We start from the raw sequence: 23,931 nt of genomic DNA, 5'->3' as shown, positions 1-23,931 counted from the left end.
GCAGGTAATGAGGGCTCATGAATATGTATGAAGGCAAAGCCGAAATGGCAGACGATCAGGGTGATTGACAAACAAGATAAACAATAATAACAAGCAAGGGCAAACACGGAACCCCTAACAGGCACGACTATCCACAAGCATGCTGGGAAGGCACGGCGGGAGGGAGAGCTGACAGGACATACATCAGGATGGACAACGGGCTTCTCAGATTATACTATGAAGATTTCAGTCAAGGACGCTACCTTACATAACCCCCATATAATCTATTAATGCGATGCCAGATTTCTAAGGACTCGAGAATGCGATACTGTCATCTCTAACGCTGTGGTGCTGTATCACACGGGACAGAGAGTGTGGTTATTTGTCATCTTAACACAATATGCATTGCGCTACATACTTTATTAGCTGCCGTTATGATGCTTTGAGTGGAACAAAAATAGACTGCAAGGATAGATTATTGAATAATAATAATCAGAGACTGATTCAATACTGCTTTTTTTCTGTGAAGTTTGTTGAATCAAACATTCATGTTGAATTAAAATTTACTATTGTGGTCATAAACTATTTAGGCAAAACCAAACCGGAGAATAATAATAATAATAATAATAATAATAACAATATATTTTGAATCAAATGCTGAATAAAAGTCACTATACTGGTGATAAACTATTAAGGCAAAACAAAACTAAAATAAATAAATAAATTGAATAAATGAAATAAAACAAAACAATTAAATACCTTATAATAATTATTTAATAAAATAATTAGTGTTCCACAGAAGAATAGAGAGAGAAATAAAACAGTAATACTTGATACGTGGGTAAAAGTTACCAAAGTCAGCAAATGATGGCAGTTATTTTTTTTTTGTTGGTGGGGGGGGGGGGGGGGGGGGGCAATGGTCTCCTTTAATAATTTAGGTCTTCAATATTATGAGTTTACAAATAATAGTATAGCCCTAATATTTTATCATGATTGACTATTTATTAATATTTCTCCTGAACGCAATCACAGGTTTAAAAAAGGGCCTTAAGTTATGCAGTCCAGCGTAGGTGTATGAATGAAAAATCTTCAGTTTGGAAAGTAAAAGCATACTTCACAAGGTAGGAGTGAAACAGGATTGAACGTCGCACATTTCCATCTTATCAACTCAGGAATCAAAAATACATGAGGTGCTAAAATGAGAAAAATGGGAAGTATGGCGTTCCTTTGAATACTGAATTGCACAAGGATACGTGTTACATTAGTAAATTTCCTTTGCAGTAGTCGAGCGGTCAAAAGGGATGAATCTTAAGGAATGATTGACATAATTCATAACAAGTAGAAGGTACTGAGGAGCATACTAATGTGGTGAGGAAAGTCATTCAAAAATGAGCAGTTTTTCTTACGTCTATGATATATAATTACAGAAACTCAGCGGTGACACCGCTCTGCAGCTCCGTGGATGAAATGACACACATCATAGTGATGACATCACTGGGGCTCTGGGGGGAACTTGGCTGTCAAATACACAGCTGAGGTTGTGAAACATACTCCCCACAACACACTGTGATTAACATAAATCACTCATGCTACAGACTTTCTTATATGCTTGAAAACCCTGCTTGTGTGAGGAGAAAACTTTCCACAGTGACTGGCATACAGAGTCCTTCTAAAGATCAGTACATGAAACAGTGCAGACTGACCAGTAATAGGCAGTGTTAAGAGGGAACTGAGAGAACCTCTTGGGTGTTTGCAGCCTGTGTTGACGGAGACAGACAGGGAGCACCAAGAGAGACAGGTAGACAGGGCCATTTCACTGACTTATAACACTGGGCTGAGATCTAACATGCTCAAATCAAGTGTATGACCACATATACCTGTAGTGCCAAAAGTACTCACTTGTTTGGACTTTTTCTGGTTTTGCTGTCTCACAGCAACAGATCACTGTGGATTTGTGGACATGGCCTTTCTGCCACTGATCAACAGGCAACAGAAAGACTCTTTAATATCAAAATAAAAACTAAGTAATCTTAACTGAAAACAAAATAGAAAATAATTACATTTGAATTCACCTGATAAATAATAAAGATGTCAATAGTCGTGCAAACGTTTTATGTATTTATTTTTCCTCTCCTGTAATAACAAGGAGGTCAATTTTTATTGATGTGTAGAAATATTTTCACTTTGATCTGTTGTTCTGCTGAACGAAAATGTCTGAATAAACCCTTGGTTTTGTGAAACAATAAAAACACTGAGCATTATAAACAAAAATAAATAAATAAATAAATAAATAAAGTGACTGATAAAACTGGAAAAAAATAAAATCAACAATTAAATATAAAATCAAATTAAATATAAAGTCAAATTAAATATAAAATCAAATTAAATATTAAATGAAATCAAACTAAATTAAATTAAACAATAAGCATATTTTGTCTAATTTTATTCACATTTTATTTTTTCAACATTTTAGTCCAAGTTTGGGCACTGAATGACTGAATAAGTAAATATTCTAAATATTCTCAGACAATATAAACAATATGATTAAAGGATTTACAATAAAGATGTTTTAAAGGGGTCATATGATGCAATTTCAATTTTTCATTTCTCTTTGGAGTGTTACAAACTCTTGGTGCATGAAGAAGATCTGTAAAGTTGCAAAGACTAAAGTCTCAAATCCAAAGAGATATTCTTTACCAAAGTTAAGACTCTGCCACGCCCCCACAAGTAGATGCATTTAGGAATCTTTAAGAGTACTTTCAACAGAACAGCAATGCATTATATGGACAACCGTTTCATGAACCTAGAAGAGGAGGTAATTTTGACTTTGCTACAGCAATCTAGTGTTTCTGAATCATCTACTGTAAGTCTGTTTTGTTATTAGTTTAAGCATTTGCTATTGAATGTTCAAATGCAGAGTTTTGCATTTGTGTGTGTGTGTGTGTGTGTGTGTGTGTGTGTGTGTGTGTGTGAGAGAGAGAGAGAGAGAGAGAGAGAGAGAGAGAGAGAGAGAGAGAGAGAGAGATATGGTCACACAGTGGAGTCTGATGTCTTAACCGTCTGTGGCTTGTGAACTGAAAACACATACGAGCTTCATCACTGTGTCTGTCATGCCACTCACTTCCCCTTTCGGCTTGAACTGAAGGTAAAACTAAGGACATTATTAACTGTCTTCACATTTATTTTGAAAGATGGCAATTATGGAAAGGGGCGTTACATTTCCGATGAGTGCTTGTGGTGTTCGGCCAATCACAATGCACTGGGTCATCTGGCCAATCAGAGCAGACTGCACTTGTCAGAAGGAGGGACTTTGTAGAAAACTACACGTTTGAGAGAGGCGGGGCATAGAGGACCTAAAAATTATGTACAGTATTTGAAAAATAATGTGTTTTTGAACATTGAAGCATGTCAACATATTCTGTTACACCAAATACACAAAATAATGATCTTTAAAAAAGCATCATATGACCCCTTTAAATTGCAAATACCATCATGAATGTGTGCAAAATCAACAAATACAAAATCTAGCATACAACATTTTCACAATATTTTAACTGCATATAAGCATTTCTCTTTTGATTATCTTCATCCAGGTACATTCCTAATACACAAAGTCGATGCAATTTAAAACAGCTTGTATATGACTGTTAAATGCCTCCACATCCAACACATGCATGAAGCAAGTTTGCAGAGATATCTGTGAACCTAACGAGAGAAGAAACCAGGGATAGCAATTAACAGCCCTTCATCAGACCACGTAATATTTAACAAATTGGCCAGTTATAGATGTGCTGATATTTCTAGTTCGGTTTGAAGTTTGAAAAAGACCACCACACAAAACCACAGCAGGAATATTAAAGCCCATAGTACTATTTCCTGTGAATAACTGGCCTTTCACTGAACACATTAACTGAGCTGAACTGAGGTTAGCCCTGCCATAATGAGAGCATGTGAGCTAAGAAGAGAGACGTGCAGTGGGTCATTTTCAAATGAAATCTATTAGTGTTCATTACAAAGCTCCCTGTTGATAGCGCTATACAAAGAGTACAAAGGTTGAGTCCATCTTGAATATGATGTAGATAGAAAAGCTTATTAGAATTCCGAGATAAAGTTTTGCTCCAGGCCTGTACAGTGCCTAAGTACAACCCTCTTATAGAAAACGAGCCACAGAGAAAGTGAGAATAAAAAAACATCCATCCATGTGAAAGTAGCGATTATGCAGCAAGATTGTTCTTTAAAACTCCTCTCCCAGAAAAATGCTGACAAAATCCTAGTTTATCCCTCTCCGTTCCCTTCCTTTATCAAGACTAACCTGTTACTTTGTTTATCATCATATTGCATTGCATTGGAGTGTGGTCTGTTTGTCTATTGTCCTATTCTCAGCACACTATAATGCCACTGGTGCATTATTTCAGAGAGGGCCACAGCCTTTGAGAGCTTATTAATGATATCTGCATTGTTCTGGCTTTTGGCTTTACTTGGCATCAGCAGTACAAGGGCATTGAACCAAAAACCACTATCTCCACATTAAAAATCTTCCCAGAGGGCTGCAGGCTTCTTGGGGGATTAAGACACCACTGGAGAACGCAAACTTAAGATACTGCCGCCCTGGCAGCAAATGAGAAATCCCGTATTTTGTTTCTCTAATTATCGTCTAAACTGATTACAGAGATGTAGCAGTATCAAAAAAGTGCTGTAAAGAAACCTTCAGCCTTATCTTCACACATTTCATATGGGCAGCAGGGTGCAGCTGCCGAACTCAGTTGTGCGTGAAAGAAATTGATGTGTATTAATATAAAACCATGATGCATAGTGAAGGGGATTTGCCTGGGTGGAAGATTTAAGGTTGTGGCCTCACTGGTGGCTTGAACAAAGCAGAGCGTGGCTGAACCTGGCTTCTTTTGGGTTGTGAAGCAGGCATTCTGAAAGACGTGAGCACAATGGCGGTGTGCGGACCTTGGTCTCTTTTGCACATGCCCAGTCTCTTTCTTTTCTGTCTGTGTCACACATCTACAATGGGGCAGAGCTTCTTTGCCAGCACATCTGCCTTTTTTATGGGGACCTTTGCCTGGACCAGACACTATAATAAATGCTTTCTTATCTGATTGTTTTGCAGGCCCTTTGTTGTCAGTGGGATGACGGTTCTTTGCTTGCGTGATGACAAAATGTGGAATGACATCCACAAAGCAAGAAGAACTTAAAAAAAGAAAATAAATAAAAAATTAAAATAAAAAAGAGAAAGGCTAAGCCTCATTCTTGTCAGAGATAGAAAGAAAGAAAGAAAGCAAGCGAGAGAGAGCATCTGAAGGAGGCATTGAATTTTTCTCCAGACAATGGAAAGTAAGTGTTTGACTGCTTGGCTGTGCAGGGAAGCGTTAGATGAGAGGCTTCACACACCTACTTTATGGATGCTACACCCTGGCAAGCCTGCTGGGGCTTACAGATCTATGGGGGTACTGTATGTATAGTACAAAACACACTGAACCAGTCAGCTCTAACAGAGATGAAGGTGATTGTTTAGAAACACTTGCTGCCCTCACGGAGAAATCGTTTACATTAAACGTCAAATTCAGAGGAATACAGCACTCTCTTCTTTGATGGCACCTACACTAGAGTTTATGCTGACTCACGGAATGCTTTTATTTTAATGGCAAATGTGCTTTGTGAGGATGTGGGGGAAGAATACATGGTTTTGTGAAAGTGACACTGTTACAGTATGTAAACACAGGTTGAGAGCAAATATGATGTCATGAGGTGCTCTGATTAAGTTTTAAAAATTCTGATTTGATAAGTAGCAGCAAAGAGGGCAGACAATCCTAATTTAAAGGAGAATTCAATTAAATTGAATTCAAAGAAAATGTCAAATTTACCCTGTTAAATTTAAATGTCAAATGTCCCTTCCATAGGCGCTGCATTAGAAACACCCTCACATTAGCATAAACTTTTTTTTTTTTTTTTTTTTTTTTGCAATTTGATCCAAAGGTCATATTCTACAAAGTATAGTTTTTTTTTTTTTTTTTTTAAACCAAAACATAAAAAAGAACAAACAAAAAAACCTTTTGAGGATTTACAATGCTGATGACTGCTGAAAGGCATTATCACATTCTTGTAAGAATGGTCCATTCAAAATATAAATATCTCTCTCTCTAAATATATATATATATATATAGAGAGAGAGAGAGAGAGACAAAGAGAGAGCGAGCGAGCGAGAGAGAACGAGCATATTGTCATTCTATCATAAATGAGACCATGCTCATTTCTCTCATGTGTGGTCAGTCTGAATCCTGAGTGTGACCACTGGGACATTTACACTCTTCTGGCTGTCTTTCCTATTTTGAGACGTGACATTTCCTTGAGGCAGTATGAATGATGTCAAGGTAGAGCGGCAGTCACCATGTCCCTACCCTAGGAGAGAAAAAAAGAACAATACCTCTCTTTCTCTATCCATATTGTTTGAGTGATTTAGATGCACGTCTGTCTGTGGCTGCGAGGTCACCCACAAGCTTCTGCCAACATCCCGTCGGCACGACTGAGGCATTACCGTCCTGCCAGAGAACCGCTAAAAAGCCTTTACCATTACCGTGCAAGGACATAAAACTGGACCTGTGCATTACCTCCCAATCAAGGATGAGGATCTCATGCCATGGCTATGTGAGTTCCAGGGATGAAGATAGGGCGATGAAGGTGATAAATGTGAGGGGGTGTGTTTGGACGAGTGAGAGAGAGAGGGATAGAGAGAAAGAAGGATGAAACTGAGAATAGAGACAAGGGAAAGAGGTGTGCAGACCTGACAGATGAATCTCCTCTATAAATCGCAGCTGAATGTGGGAAAAGGTCATCACTTTAGCTCTTCTGCTTCTGTAAAGAGCGACGGGGCTGTCACCTCAGTTCAGGCTTCCACACACCCAGCCCAAACCACCTGGCAATTAAAGGTCATCTCTGCTCCCAGTAACAACCAGGAAGGGCCAACGTGGACCAGGACATCTAAATATTCCTTATCTCCCTTACCTTTCTCCAGCTTTGAAAAAAGAGCAAGGAGAAAAATACAGACTGAAAAAAAACAAAATACCTCGTCTAGATGGGGGGCGGGGTGGGCAGATGAATTCCAGCAGTTGAACATAGCCCAAGCACTTCAGAAGCAAAAGCTAAAATGAAAGTCACAAATCCCCCTAGTGGTCTCTGAGATAAACGCCAAGCTGTCAGTTGTGAAGCAGAGTTGACTCTTTCAAATCCACCTAATTCACAGTGGTGAAAAAGCCACCAGTGGGTTCGAGGCAAAGGGTGGTCTAATGTAAATGAGATCAACTCTTTCACAGAGGTATCTTTAGTTCAGGAAACACATGCCATTTGCAATTACCACGTTTTAGATGAACAAAAACCACTGAGACAGTCAGGGCGTGAAGAGCTTCCTGAAGGATCATCAATCTTGCCTGTAAGACAAAGGGCAGTGGGAGGGAGGGTGGGGCGGCAGGAGTTTTGCCAAGTTCTGTCCCAAAGCAGCTATTATGAGAGAGTCAAAGTGGAGCTTCTACTGGCCTGGTGAATGAAAGCAGACAAAGTATTGTACACGAAGCACTGCCTGGCATCAAAGACGTCTTTTTAATAAAGCCTTTCAAATGCACACAGTCATCTGTAAGCATGACGAATCTCTGAGCAAAGACAAACGTAGGACGTTTTTACAAATGCTATTCAGAAAATTCCCATGAATGTCTGGCTTTCGAAAAAACAGATTTATCTGTTTAGGGGTTTGGTGTGTTTCAGTCAAAAGTTCACACACACCCCCACACACACACACTTCTGAGATTTTTCTTTAACAAAAACTAAATGCCTGTTAACTAATAATAATAATAACAATAATAATAATAATAATAATAATAATAATAAAATGAATGAATAAACAATTATATTTTTTATGACTCCAAATTATCTAAACAATAAACCTGCCTCTAAAATAAATAAATCAATCAAGTAATTATTTCCTTTTTTTCCTGAATTAAATTAAACAGTTACATAAAGAAATTCAAATAAAATTATTGTACCTTAAAATATTTTTTTTATTTTAAAACTCTATCAGGTAACACAACTGTAGCAGCCCTAAGATACTAAAATAAAACACATAATAATAATAATAATAATAATAATAAAAAGAATAATAATGATGATGCAAATGTAGAATACAAAACAAAAATAGATGTAAACAGATATAAATAGATAAAATAGATAAAGACGGATTTGTGTGTGTGTGGCTACAGTTCTCTTACGAGAGCTCTCTCGTACTGCGTCTTAGCTAAGACGCTACGGGAAAAGTCTCTTTTCACGAAATACTGAAGCAAAAAATTATCCTTAATTTTGTATTTTTGTAAAGCGCATTTGCAGCAGTACACAGCCATAGGCGAGACGGCTCGTTCGCTCATTGGCTTGTTCTGCGGCAACTGCACAGCCTATCGAGCGCGGGCTGATGCAACATCAGACCAATAAGGGCGCTTCGCGCCCTTCTTGCCACTTCCCGCCGAAACGGGTGTGGCCCAACCTATAAAAGGAGCTCGAAAAGGCTGAATCACCTGATTTTTCATCTCTTCAGCGAAGCTCACGCATCGCTGGATCACGGAGGAAGCAAGCGCCGTCTGAGAAAGCACATCAGCAGGACGAGCCATTCTGAAGCTGCTGGCATCGCCGCCTTCCATTGCCGTTCCTGCTGCGCTATCCGGCGCCTATATCCTTTCAATCCTGTTATATACAAGCTGTTCTTTATGTGTGTGTGTGTGTTCGCCCTGCGACACACACTCGTAAAAGAGCTCGCGTCTTTTTTAAGATGCCTTCCTGCGGCTCGTCAGAGCCCCACTCAGCGAGGGAGACCGGTACGTCATCTGTGTCTCCTGCCTGGGTGAAGATCATGCAGCGCTCGCTCGCTGACGGCGGATGCCCCCACTGCGAGCTGTTGCCATGGTGACTCTGAGGACTCGCCTGGCCTTTTTCTCTGAGCCTGCATTCTCCGCTGCGCTGAGGCGCCGTAAAAGCATCGCTTCCAGTGGATTCCGGAACCGTCTTCAGCTCAACCGAGCTCGCCGGTTCGCCCTGCTTCACCGGCCCCCCCCTGCATCGCTTCCCGGTGGGCAGCGCCCGCTGTTTGCCGGCGCGTCGTCCGAGGAAGTCGATCTCAGGGCCGCGTCGGGGGAAGAGGACACGCGCTCTCTGCTGGCTTCGGGCAGTGATGGCTGGGCGAGCTCCGAGGATCTCGCGCCTTCTGCTCAGAAGCCCAGCAGACGAGCTGACATCGAGAAGGAGCCGGGGCGAATGCTCGTGTTGGCCGCGATGTGTCTCGGCCGCGAGTGGTTTGCACCAGCGCCCCCCCCTCTCGTTCCCGGCTGGATGGTATTTCCCTTTCGGATGAGCGTACTTCTCAAAGCCCGCCTCATTTCTTCCTGAGCTTCACGAAGAGGTGGCGAAGGCTTGGAACGCTCCATATTCAGCACGAACTCGTTCGTCTGTCTCACTAGCATTCTCCACACTGATGATGCTAAAAACAGGAACTACCACTCACTTCCGCCGGTGGAACAGGCGATAGCGACGCACCTTTGTCCGCCCTCTGCTGGACGGCGGCAAAAGCGGTGTTGCCATCTAAAGCCTCCTGTGTGACGCTGCGTCGGCACTACTAACGATGGCTGCTTCATCGAAGCGCAGGTGTACGAGTTCCGCTGTGGCCGAGCTCTCACCCAAGCGCGCCGCTGTTTCAGTTCCAGGAATTGTGACTGTCTCAGCGTTTTCTGCAATGCGCAAGCCTGCACAGTTGCCCGCTTGCCTGCACACAAAAGCCGTTATCACAACAGCTTCAGCAACGCAGCTCGAGACCCCCGTTCTCGCTCTACTGGCCGTCGCCCCGCGCCGCGGGGACCGCGGCAGAGGATTACGGTGAGGCCGGGAGCCCCGAAGCCATCCTGGGAAAGCCATCTACGCATGCTGCATGACGCTGCGTCGGCACTACACACGATGGCTGCTTCATCGAAGCGCCGGTGTACGAGTTCCGCTGCGGCCGGGCTGTCACCGAAGCGCGCCGCTGTTTCAGTTTCCAGAGATTGTGACTGTTTCAGCGTTGTTTGCAATGCGCAAGCCTGTACGGTTGCCCGCTTGCCTGCACACGAAAACCGTTATCACGGCTACCCAGATATTTCCCGAAAAAGGTGTAATTTCTGGTGTCCCGGCCACGGCCGATGGTGCTATAAATGTAGTGACGATGCCCACTGCTCAGTGCCCATCTCCGCATATAAGCACAGCCCTTCACACAGGGCTCGCGCCTATAAAAGCGACTCAAGTCGATCACGCGCACTACATAGTAGACGTGCCCACTCCTCAGTGCCCACAATCACTATGTCACACGCGTCATGTGGTTTCTGTAAAAACGAAACCCGTGCACGTTCGTCCGGCCACGGCCGATGGTGCTATAAATGTAGTGACGATGCCCACTCCTCAGTGCCCATCTCCACATGTAAGCATAGCCCTGCACACAGGGCCTGCGCCCATAATGTCGACTCAAGTCGGTCGCGCACACTGCATAGTAAACGTGCCCACCCCTCAGTGCCCACAATTACTATGTCACACACGTCATGTGGTTTCTGTAAAAACGAAACCCGTGCATGCTCGTCCGGCCACGGCCGATGGTGCTATAAATGCAGTGACGATGCCCACTACCCAGTGCCCATCTCCACATGTAAGCACAGCCCTGCACACAGGGCTAGCGCACATAAGATCGACACAGATCGGTCGAGCGCGCCGCATAGTAAACGTGCCCACTTCCCAGTGCCCACATACACTATGTCACATACGGCGCGGGGCTTCTGTAAAAATGAGACCCGTGCACGTACATTCTGCACAGGCAGACAGCGAGTTGAAAGTGGTAAAAGTGCACACATGCAGCCCACGGTTACTCGCAGATATATCGAGTCCCACGGGACCCGCTCAGCCTCCCTCCAGTCGGTTAAGCGCTGGAACGGGGTCGAGGAAGAGCGATCTGCCCGCTGTGATCAGCGCGCTCCCCGCCTCAGATGCGCAGCACACTCGAGCGCCGCCGTTGCCCAGTCAACAGAGCGCGTTTCGCATCCAGCCCTTAGCCATTCATGCAGATGCATGGTCAGTGCTTCCAGGGGTTTCGGATTGGGTGCTAGGCATTATAAAGAGAGGCTACTCGCTACAGTTTTCTCGACGCCCACCGTGCTTTTCAGCGCGCGTCGAAACTACGGTCAAAACAGAAGTAGCACACATACTTCGGGCCGAAATATCAAAACTGTTGAGCAAAGGGGCTGTAGAGCCTGTGTCTCAAAGCGAGGGGGGGCTGTACAGCAGATACTTTCTGGTGCCCAAGAGAGACGGGGGTCTCCGGCCCATACTGGATCTAAGACAGCTGAACGGGCATTGATGAAACACAGTTTCAAAATGTTCACGACCAGGAAGCTCCTCGCGCAGATTCGCAGAGGGGACTGGTTCATGTCAATAGATCTGAAGGACGCGTATTTTCAAATACAGATAGCGTCAAACCACAGGCGATATTTGAGATTCGCCTTCGAGGGCCAGGCATACCAGTTTGCAGTCCTGCCATTCGGCTTGTCCGTAGCTCCTCGTACGCTTACGAGGTGCATGGATGCAGCGCTCGCTCCTCTTAGACTCAGAGGCACACGAGTGCTGAATTATTTGGACGACTGGCTGGTTCTGGCCCGGTCATGAGCGGAGCTCATGGACCACAGAGCCGTTTTACTCGATCACCTCGAGAAGCTCGGCCTCAGTGTCAATTGGGTGAAGAGTTCGCTGAACCCCAGTCAGACGATCCTGTTTCTGGGTATAGTTCTGAACTCGTGTTCCATGACGGCGCGGCTGTCACCACAGCGCGCGATGGGCATTCAGCGTGCAGCGAGTTCTTTCCGCTGTGGCGCGACTGTGTCGCTCAAACACTGTCAAAAGATGCTGGGTTTCATGGCCTCAGCATCTCCGGTTCTGCGGCTGGGCCTGCTCCGCATGCGCCCCCTGCAGTTCTGGCTGAAGGCTCGGGTGCCGCGCAGAGCGTGGGCGTCTGGCCGGCTGCATTTCAAGGTCGATCAGAGCTGTGTTGCGGCTCTAGCACCTTGGACAGCGAACGGCTGGTACCGATCAGGTGTAAGCCTGGGGACTTCCCCGAGTGTGAAAATGGTGTCGACGGACGCCTCCACTTCGGGATGGGGAGCGCTGCTCGAAGGCAGACCGTCCTTTGGCCTATGGTCAGAACGGGAAAAGCTCCATCATATCAACTGCCTGGAAATGCTGGCAGTGGAGAATGCGCTGACGCGCTTTTGTCCCCATATCAAGGATCACCACGTCGTAGTCCGTTCGGACAACATGTCCGTGGTGTCCTACATAAATCGCCAGGGCGGTCTCGGGTCCCGAAACCTGTACAGGCTGACGGAACGCCTCCTGATTTGGGCTCAACACAACGTGCGCTCGCTGAGAGCGGTGCATGTGCCTGGACTGCAGAATCTGGGTCCAGACAGGCTGTCCAGAGGCAATGTCCCTACGGGAGAATGGTCTCTACACCCGCAAACAGTTCGGCTGTTGTGGGAGAGATTTGGCATGGCGGAGGTGGACCTCTTTGCGTCCCACGGAAACGCTCACTGCCCCACATTCTTTTCCAAGAACGAAAGCGCGCTGTCACGGAAATGGCCGTGCTGCCCGCTTTATGCGTTCCCTCCCGTCTCCCTCCTTCCGCAGGTGATAGAACGGGTGAGAGAAACGAGATGTTCAATACTGCTTGTGGCACCTCTTTGGAAGAACCATCCATGGTTCCCAGATTTGATGCAATTAGCAGTTGTCGCCCCATGGCCGGTACCGTTGAGGAGAGATCTCCTCTCGCAGGCCAGGGGCTCGATTTGGCACCCTCGACCGGAGTTGTGGTCCCTCCATGTATGGGCACTCAACGGTTACCCGCTGATCTCGCAGGGGGAGTGCTAAATACCATCACTCAGGCTAGAGCTCCGTCGACACGACGTCTGTATGCCTCGAAGTGGTCGGTGTTCTCCAGCTGGTGCACAGCTCGAGGTTATTCACCCCTTAGTTGTGAGGTGACGGAGGTCCTCTCCTTCCTACAGGAGCTGTTGGATAAGGGCAGAGCCCCATCCACGCTCAAAGTTTATGTGGCGGCCATCGCGGCGTTTTCTGAAACGGCGTCCGGTCAGTCAATAGGAAGGAACGATTTAGTCATCCGGTTCCTCAGAGGAGCTAGGAGGCTGAATCCTCCCAGAGATCCGTCAGTCCCTATGTGGGACCTCGCGGCGGTTTTGAAGGCCTTGAAGGGTCCCCCTTTTGAGCCTATCCAATCGGTTAGCCTTCAGCATCTGTCGTTCAAGACAGTATTCTTGTTGGCTCTCGCTTCTGTGAAGCGTGTGGGTGATTTGCACGCGCTCTCGGTGAGCCAGTCGTGCTTGGAGTTTGGGCCCAATGACTCAAGGGTCATACTCAAACCTAGGCACGGTTATGTGCCGAAATCCCTCAACACACCGTTTCGGGCTCAGGTTATTGCCCTGTCTGCCCTGCCGGTGTCAGGGGAGGATGGAGACTCGAGTCTTCTTTGCCCTGTCAGGGTTTTAAGAGCTTATGTGTCTCGCTCTGCTGCCTCTCGGCAGACGGAGCAGCTATTTGTCTCGTTCGGTGGACGTTCCAAAGGAATGGCTGTTTCGAGACAGACTCTATCCAGATGGATAGTTGACGCCATAGCGTTAGCTTACGCTTCCAGGGGCCTTCAGTGCCCGTTGGGCGTCAGAGCACACTCCACAAGAGGCGTCGCCTCGTCGTGGGCGTGGTCTACTGGGATCTCCTTGCAGGATATATGTATGGCGGCGGGTTGGGCCTCGCCGTCTACATTTATCAGGTTCTATAACCTGGAGGTTCCCGCCTTGCAAGCAAGGCTGCTGTCGGTATAGAAGAATCAGGGCCCTGAGGGGAATTCTGAATTCATGAGCGCTAGGCGCTGCCGACTGTTATATGGGCAGTATTGCGTAAGACCCGCATTGCCACATTGGTCAGGCCTTGCCTCGGCTGTGTGATGTCATATTGCCGCATCTACGGATGCTGCTAGATATGGGACGGAGGGTTTTTCCCCCTTTTTTCTGTCCCGGACTCTCTGTGAGTCCCTCAGGTGACTGTGCACTGTAAATCCTGGGCGTTGCTTCAGGTTTATCGGTGTGTGATCCCTGCGCGCACGGCGTTTTACATCGGGTTCCCGTAGCGTCTTAGCTAAGACGCAGTACGAGAGAGCTCTCGTAAGAGAACGTACTCGGTTACTAAACGTAACCTCGGTTCTCTCTAGAAGAGCGAACGAGTATTGCGTTCTCTGCCGTGCGTACGATTCACTCTGGTTCGCTTCGGCGATGAAATAAATCAGGTGAGTCAGCCTTTTCGAGCTCCTTTTATAGGTTGGGCCACACCCGTTTCGGCGGGAAGTGGCAAGAAGGGCGCGAAGCGCCCTTATTGGTCTGATGTTGCATCAGCCCGCGCTCGATAGGCTGTGCAGTTGCCGCAGAACAAGCCAATGAGCGAACGAGCCGTCTCGCCTATGGCTGTGTACTGCTGCAAATGCGCTTTACAAAAATACAAAATTAAGGATAATTTTTTGCTTCAGTATTTCGTGAAAAGAGACTTTTCCCGTAGCGTCTTAGCTAAGACGCAGTACTCGTTCGCTCTTCTAGAGAGAACCGAGGTTACGTTTAGTAACCGAGTACGTTATTGGCACCAAATTATTGCAATGTCCTTTTTTCAAGACAACAGTTCGGAGTTTTCTCCTATAATGCCTGAAGAGTTTGGAGAACACCTGATGAAATTACAGACTGTTCCTTCATGCAGAAACGATCCAGATACTTCAGAATACCAGCTCCATGTTGGTGCTTCTTCTCCTCAGTTCACCACACTCATTTTCTACAGGGTTCAGGTCAGGGAACTGAGACAGCAATGACAGAAACTTAATTTTGTGCTCAGTGACCCAGTTATGTGTTGATTTTGATGTTTGGATCATTGTCTTTATGAAAGATCCAGACATGGGCCATTTTAAGATATCTTACAGAGTCTGTCAGGTTTAGATTTTGGATTTATAGACTTTGGATCAAATTGCATATTACCAAAAAAAAACAAAAAAAAGTTTATGCTAATGTGAGGGTGTTTCTAATGCAGCGCCTATGGAAGGGACATTTGATAGTTAACTTTATCAGAGTAAATTTGACATTTTCTTTGAATTCAATTTAATTGAATTCTCTTTTAAATTAGAATTGTCTGCCCTCTTTGCTGCTACTTATCAAATCAGAATTTTTAAAACTTAATCAGAGCACCTCATGACATCATATTTGCTCTCAACCTGTGTTTACATACTGTAACAGTGTCACTTTCACAAAACCATGTATTCTTCCCCCACATCCTCACAAAGCACATTTGCCATTCAAATAAAAGCATTCCGTGAGTCAGCATAAACTCTAGTGTAGGTGCCATCAAAGAAGAAAGTGCTGTATTCCTCTGAATTTGTATCTGGTCTTTGTGTTTCTCATATTTATAATCTTGTAGAACAGGAAGTCATGCTGGACAATGTCATGTTCAGAATCACCCTGGTGTGCTAAAAAATGTGTAAAAATATTATACTTCAAAGATATTTTACTAATAAGAATTTGTAGGGGTACAGAACTGTCACAACTTTGTACATTTACAAAAAAAAAATTTAATAATAATAATAATAAAAAGAAAATGAAATTAGTACATTGCGTAAGTATTCAAACCCTTAACTCATTACTTAGCTGAAGCACCTTGACAGCCTCAAGTCTTTTTGGGTATGATGCAACAAGCTTTGCACATCAGCATTTGGAAATTATCTGTCAGGTTGGATATTTTCAGGTTTCTCCAGAAATATTTGAGTAGGTTCAAGTCCAAACTCTGGCTGGGACACTCAAGGACATTAGCAGAGTTGTCTATAAGTCACCTTTGCTATGTTTAGGTTCATTTCTTTTTGTACAGTTTCCTGTTGGAAGGTAAACCTTCTGCCCATTTTTTTTCTGAACTCTTCCCCAGATGTGTGACTTGACGCAAACATGTTTCTAAGCTCTACAGGCAGATCTTTAGACCTCAGGACTTGGTCTTTGCTCTGATATGCATTTTCAGCTTTTAGACCTTTTATTAAGATGTGTGTGTCATTCCAAATCATACCCATTCAATTTAATTTGCCACAGGCTCTAGATCTACAAGGAATACGAATGTTCCTGAGCTAAATTTCAACCATCCCAGATTTATGAAGTGTAGAATGATTGGGGGGGGGGGTAATTTAAAGCAATTTAACATAAGGCAGCAACATAACAAAACATGAAAAAAAATAAAGTTGTATGAATACTTTCGAAAGGCATTATATATATATATATATATATATATATATATATATATATATATATATATATATATATATTTTTTTTTTTTATAATAATAATAATCTTCCCTGTGAGCGAATAAATGTTTCTAATGGGGGATCAAGCTGCATTATAAGTGAAAGTGCCTATGCACACACAACTCACCTGGATTAGTGCTTCACTTAGCCTATCCTCATCCACCTGCAGCACGATATCCCGAATCTCTTCATAAGGCAGCCGGAATGATCCCAGGAAAATTGCTGTTTGGTTGGGGGGGTTGGGGGAGGAAAAAAAAAAAGTAAGAGTTATTTTCTGGCCCTGTAGTTAAGAGTGTTATAGTGTTCAATAGGACCTCCCTCAGAAATGACCATGGGACAACGTCAATAAATTCTCAGGTGGATGGTAAAAACACCATTTGAGTGTGTGTTCCACTTCGGGGCAATTGGAAGTGAAAGAGAAACACAATTTTCTGGCAACAATAAAAGCAGCTAAAATAACCTCAGATTTGGGGCCCTATCACCGGATAATGACTGCACATCTTAAACTTTCACCCAGGTTGAAATGCAGAGAACCACAGGTGCAATTTACCCAACAGCTGAATTTGATAACCTCCATCGCTTCAGAGGAAAGAATAGTCTGTAATTATAGCATATAGCTTATAGTGCACAGTTTAAAGTGCATCAGTGGGGGACCGAACATAATTGTACATTCTTGTCTGAAGCAGTCACTGCATTGAGGTTAAAATTACCTTAACATTCATGTAGATTAAAACAGTCAAGAGTTTTCCAGTAGTGTATGGAAACAATGCCGAGCAGAACCTGATTTTATTCTGGGAAATTATCACAGTACAGAAAGGATTGAAGAGGTTGCTCTTGTTTTGTACCACCTACCTCTAAGCTATTTCAGCGAATGTTTGATGGGAATGCATGGCTGAGTGGATCTGCTGAAGATGATAGTCTGTTCTCTGAAATAAGTATTTATTTGGTCAGATTCCTCTGAATTGCATCAGCCAATGAATGCAAAGGCCCTTGTGCTTCACCCCACCATCCAGCTCTCTGGTGTGCAGGTGAATGAGGTCCAGCTTCTGATGAACAATGATTTAATAAACTATCATTCCCACCAGCTGATTGACCGAGTCTCTGTGAAACTATGCTCTATTTTCTGCAATTCATTAGTCGGCCATCTGCGTGTGACAATATGCTGGTTTCTTCAGAGAAAGGAGAGTTCTGTGCTTTTTTATTCTACTAGATGAAGGTAGAGCAAACACGGCAGCATTTCAAAGCAGGGGGCTCATTTGGCAAAAACCGGACAAAATGGCATAGGAAGAAATTCTTATTGTAGCTTCTGTGTGCCAAAACACACCACGAGGTTTTAAAACAAGCCTAACAACACAATACAGCCTGGCTATAGGGATATGCTAATGAAGCAGCCATCAGTAGCATGATGAGCCAATCATCAAGAGTATCACATGCCAATAAACAAACAAATGGTTAATCACTGAATGTGTTGAGTTTAACAACCCCCAGTCAGAACTTATCATATTTGTTGAAAAAAAAAAAAAAAAGAAAATGAATTGGACGGCAAATGCTTTCGCCTCATCTGTTGATTCATTAGCATAATTTACACATTCACAGTGAGTGAATTATCCTGAGTTTTTCCTCTAACAAGTTTGTCCATGACAGATGCATCCCATAATTCATTTCCGTTCATATCCACTCGTACTCATCAGCCCGGGGATTTAGTCACATTTTTTCTTTTTTTCTTTTCAGCACAGTAAACCTTGCAAGTCCGCCAAATTGCAAGCATTAAGCAAAGAGAGCACTTCTGCCCCATATATAAAAATGCTATCTATACTAAACCGCCTCCACACACAGGCATAATTTATAGCAACTCTCACTTTGTTTTAAGTGCAGTCTGCTACATGTGTTAAAAAAAAGGAATGCTGATCGAGGGTTGATTTGATTCTTCTGGAGTTGGACCAAGGAAGGAAACAGAATGCTGGGATTGTTAAACATGCTAACGGACCACAGAGCTCTGCTGGGTATCTCTGTGTTAATAGAGGAACACGACTTCTTGCCTGCTTTGCTCGGTTCCTCCTACATTAACTACACTCGTGAGATTCACAGCCTCTTCGTCACATCTGGATTACTGTTTCAGCTGTGCAAAGAGCCACACCCGGGCCCCGGGTCCAGAGTAGCAGAACAAATATCCAGCTTCCCTTTACACTCACAGTGATGTGTGGGATCATGTGTGGGTCTGTGTAGGTTGCTCACAGGCCCTAGGATCAATGAACTCAGCAAGTTTTCCTAGAATTTCATGGCCAAAAAATGAAAGTGTGGGCATTGTCCAGTCAGCCCACAGACTCTCAGCATGAGCGGAAAACAGCAATAGATACCTTGGGGTATGAGTAACTCTCTCTTGTCCTAGTAAACAGCTGAATTAAGTTGCACAAGTACCTTGGGTCTTTTTTACAACCCTGGATCAATCCGGTCTTTGAGGCCCCCCATCACAAAAATAAAATAAAATAAAATAAAATAAAATAAAATAAAATAAAATAAAATAAAATAAAATAAAATAAAATAAAATAAAATAAAATAAAATAAAATAAAATAAAATAAAATAAAATAAAATAAAATATTTTGGCATTTAAGATTCTTTTACACAATCTATTTCTGCTTTCCTCCTTTCTCAGTGAGATATGACAGATTTGTGGCTGAAGTGAATGTGTAACAGCACTCCCACTCGTGTCCTAGCATTAGTTACTCCAAAGCCTGAAGTGATGTGTGTGCACAGTAAGCGTGTGTGTTGCATCAAAGGCAGGGTAAAGAACTAGCAGAAATGAGAATGAGAGAACGAGAATGTGAAAGTGAGTGAATGAGTGAGTGAGTGCATCTTTTCTGTTAGGGCCATCTCCATCTGCTCCAGCTCTAATCAAAGAAGAAAAGAAGATAAGAAAAAAGAAAAACACACAAACATGACGTCATCTACCCTTCTTCCATGTTATATGAGCATGTTACATGATTCATGTTAAAGGTTAAGGATTTGAATACATTCTAACACTACATATTGCATTAGTTTTCAGTCAATAGCTCATTCCAAGATATGAATGATACAATACACTGTGCAGTTTTGTTAAAAAAAATAAGTGTGCTAATACTGTTCTAAGAAATGGGACCCACAATGCTTTTATGACAAACAAGAAACAATCAAACAAACAAATCCATGAATTAATTTATCCAAGCCATATCTAGGGACCAGAAATGAATGGGCCATTCAGCAACCCTAAATAAAACTTTAGTAACTGCATATGTCCTGGAAATCACCCAAGAATCATTATAGAGAGGTACAAGCACAATTCCTGTCTGAAAATGCACACACCTAGTTATATTTTTTTATTGTCCATGTTTGGATAATGTGGCTTAGAAAATGTTCTTCAACAGGAGCCGTGTGGCCAGACTTGGAGCTTCATCTTACTCTATTCGCACATTTAAATTGCACTGATGTATTCAATTGGAATCCAAGTACTCTCCCGGCAAGGATGAAAACAAGCATGGGTAGGACATATACTCAGGTGGCTGGTTATTTTAGCATTTGCTATGAATATTTCATGAAGTGTGATATTGTATATCTAAGGTGTTCTCCTCTCCAAGACAAAGAAGCCAACATTTCCAACGAAGAATAAAATTGCATTCTCATGCTGCTTTCATCAATCAGAGTCCAAAGAGTCACAGGCATTCTTGAGAACACAATGAATTCATACACACACACATATAGCCTCTCCCTGAAGATTCAAGAGCGGGAGAAAAAGTGGCAGTGGAAGAGAGACCGAGTTACTAAATGACAGGAGGGTCTGGCAGGCTGATCAATACGGGCTACAAAACAAGATGTGTTCAAGTTCAAATAGTGACATCAACAGGTAGTTCTTTTTGTCCAATAGAGAGTCAAACTCAGTGCCATAGGGTAATGTTAAAGTAGAATTGTAAGAATTGTGTTTTAAAATTAAAAAAAAATTGTACTGACCATTTATTTTCATTTACATGTTGGGACAAGAATGAATGAATCAATCAAAACAATCAAAGTCCCAGATGGAAGCACCCTTGGTTTGGGGGGAATGTTTTTTTTTTTTTTTTTTTTGGTCTGAGGTAAGGATGAGGCAGATAAAATGCTTTGTCCTTTTTCCCGTTATCCTCCTATGTGTTTACGATACAGCTGATATCAGAGGAATCGGGTAGAATCCATTGTCAAAAAACAGCACCCCCAAAATCTGTTGCAGGAAGAGCAAATACTGACGAATGCTGCTTGAAAATTCAAGAGGATACGAGGAATTTCAAAGCCGACATGATATGTAGGAACAAGAAAACAAACAAAGACAATAGAACAGAGGAAAAGTGTCAGTCAAAGCCTGACAACATTGCGGCTATAGATTCAGCAGCCTGAACTGCTTTCAGTACAGAGAAAGTTGCTTAGATCCATCCTTTCCAGAATGGAGCAAAAAATACCTGGGACTTCTCTTAAAAAAAAAAAATAAAAAAAATAAAAAAAAAAATATATATATATATATATATATATATATATATATATATAGTTAGGGGACACAGATGACATGGAATGCTGATAACTTACACAGATTCTGGGCTGTCTTGGCATCCAGAATTCGCAGCTCTTTTGCTTTTTTCTTGAATTGTGTCATCCTGTCATCTGTTTCTTCCACGTCCTTTTTCACTGAAAGCAAAAAGACAGAACCAGAGGGTAGCATTAATTATCAATTATCCTTTTGGCAGGGGGTTGTGGTAAATGCATTTAATTTTTTTTTTTGTGGTGGTGGTGGTGGGGTGGGGGTGGGGGTTGAGGGGTTTGGGGTAGACATTTGCAGATGCTATAGGTTTAACCAATTCCAGACATCAAGCATAAACAGAATGACAGTACAAACTGTGATTACAGGAAGAAGAAACCACCACCACAATTTTATGCTGTTGTGTAAGGTGTACTGAGTGGCTCTAATCTCATTATTATACTGTTGCTAGGTGCTATGGTTGGTTCCTATGTGCTTGCTTACTGGTACAAGGTAAAAACCCAATATTTCTGTGATCAGAGATGAATAATCGATTCGTTTCACACTACCTTCATGTCTTTTTTGTATTTTTTAAATTGACTGCTGTCGACATTCACTGTGTGGCCAAAACAACTGAAACATTCTTCAGAATATCATTTGCGCTCCTCAAAAGAAAGTCAGTCACACGAGTTTGGAATGACACAAGGTAGAGTGAATGATAACAGAACTGCCAAATTAGATACTTCATCTAAGTCATACGTTTGAGGAAAAGTGGTGCCCACCTAAGCGAGCATCGCTAAAAAAAAAAAAACCTACAAATTGTATCAGAAGAATGTATTGTATTATTTTGGATAAATAATAATGGTCTTGTCATACGGCTAACCAAAATGAAAAGCATGACTCCTGAGCCTTGGACCACACTTTTTATGAGCTCCCGCTGTAGCAATAAAAATGACATATGCTCCTCTATATAAGGTAATTATACATATGGCACCTCGATAACAGATCCAGGGTGGAAAGCATAAGGACAGAGAAACGCTACATCATGGCAGATGTGTCACGATTAAACCAAGACACTGATGCATGTCAGACTTCCTTTTTATAGCATGACATAAAAAAAAATATAAAGAAATCAAGGGAGGGAGGGATGAGAATAGAAAAATGAAGGTAGGAGAAAATGGAAAAGGAATAGAAAGAGAAAGGTGAGGCAGAAAAACAGCAAAAGAGACAGACCTATAGAGACGACGTGCTAAAGAGACCATCGGCTTGTGACTGTGGCGCCACTTGGTATAGGAGGGAGATTTTGTGGGCCTGCTATTGTCAAACACAGGGCTTGCTCTGTCAACGGCTCAGAGCCATGGAGAAAACTGTGTTATTGCTGTAATCCTAAGGAGCAGCAGGCACAGCAGCTTGGAACAGCCCCAAACCAAAGTTAATTCCGTATGTGTGTGACTAGTATTCGAGGGACCGGCTCCCTTTGAGGTCTGCTTGAAGAGAGCCTCTCTCTGAGTGACACAATGTGTCAGCAAAATCCTTGGCTGAATCATTGTCACAGTCAGCTACCAACTAACTAAATTAGAGCGCAATCAAGGCCGTAGCTCTGGGACCCACCCAAGGGAAAGAGAAAAAGAGAGAGAGAGATTCTGGTTAATACTCAGGTGAAAACAAAGACAGAAGAAGCCTACGGTTGGCAGATTGCTTGTGGGAGTAGGAGCACACCTCAGTGCTAATCATCACAACTCCACTATTTATTTAAGCCCAAGATGGAAGTCTCCCAGGAAATCTTACAAACAAACCTCTCCCAAGAAATCTGCATATGTGAAGGAGCTATCGAAGCAGGAGCATCTCCTAAGCAGGTGGATTTGCTGCTGGCTACAGGCCCTTTGCTGTTGTGTCAATAGCACTGTGGTACTGATGAATGCTGGTTTTGGACTGGAAGTGAGTTGGATCTTCTGCGAGTTTGATTTTTTTTTTTTTTTTGATTCTAAAAGCTCAGGTGTGCTCAGGCCAAATGGATACCAAGTAATTAATTTGTGTGAGCATTTCTAACACCCTGACAGGTGATAGCACTTGCTGTTCCAAAAAGTTATTAATTATTTATCTTATTAAATCCAAAGTTCTGATTTGAAACTCTAGATGGTGCAGTCCAATAGGTCTAATTCAATTAACATAATTGCATCATTATAACATGGCACAGCTTACTGGTTCTCTCTCCATATCGGTAGCCAGTGAGCTCGGTGCACAACATTCAAATACTTAGCTAGTGTTTGCTGTAGCAGTAGAAGCACACTTCAAAAACCCTCCATCTTGCCCAGCTCCACCTGTATAGATCTGCTACAGGGTGATCATGTATACTATGGAGATTATTCATATATGGTATATGCATAGAAACAGTATTTTTTACTTGCTCACTGCAGTATGTTGTTGATGTATCGGCAGTAGCAAGTTTCGGTACATGTTTTGCAGATCTATTCTGCCAGTACCAAACACATTAACATTTTCATTGTTGTACATTACCATGCCAACACATCCAAGAGTTGTCATGACAGAAATAAACCTCACAAGCTGATAACAGTGCTATGGATTTATAGTGTATTTTAGAAGCTGGAAGTTTTACTTTAACTTTTATGACTTTTCTCTGCTTTCCTTACTTTTACGGTCTCTCAAATATGTCTCACAACGATGACACCGTGAGTCCATACCAGGGTTTTGCACCATTTGATAGATAGATAGATAGATAGATAGATAGATAGATAGATAGATAGATAGATAGAATATTAGGAAACAGGGCTTCTGAAGGATCTTAATATTTTAGGGGAAGGGCTACAGGTGAAGGAACAGCTTTCGGCCATATTGTGGAGCTCAAGAAACCCCCACCACCCCCTTAGGCACATTGTCACTCCCTTCCACCAGCTGGCTCTCCCACCTGGGTAGCCCACGCTCTCAGCAGGATGTTCTCAACACATCCTCAGGCTCTTCAGCTGTTAGAGATCCGCAGCCCGGCAGGCA

At 43.0% G+C, this 23,931-nt stretch overlaps 1 protein-coding gene across 1 annotated transcript in view; it reads right to left on the bottom strand.

The window, feature by feature from the left end:
* Window positions 1–23,931, bottom strand: part of diaph2 (diaphanous-related formin 2) — a 393,291-nt gene that overhangs the window by 152,865 nt on the left and 216,495 nt on the right. The window contains exons 20-21 of the mRNA XM_059515857.1: window positions 20,994–21,092; window positions 16,536–16,630 (exon numbers count right to left, since the gene is read on the bottom strand). Coding sequence (XP_059371840.1) covers window positions 16,536–16,630; window positions 20,994–21,092 — 194 coding nt within the window. The remainder of the gene's footprint in view (window positions 1–16,535; window positions 16,631–20,993; window positions 21,093–23,931) is intronic.

The sequence above is a fragment of the Carassius carassius genome, chromosome 29 (genome assembly GCF_963082965.1).
Source record: "Carassius carassius chromosome 29, fCarCar2.1, whole genome shotgun sequence".
Taxonomy (NCBI): Eukaryota; Metazoa; Chordata; class Actinopteri; order Cypriniformes; family Cyprinidae; genus Carassius; species Carassius carassius.
The sequence above is the reverse complement of the archived record's forward strand: the minus strand, read 5'-3'. Positions and strand labels throughout refer to the sequence as shown.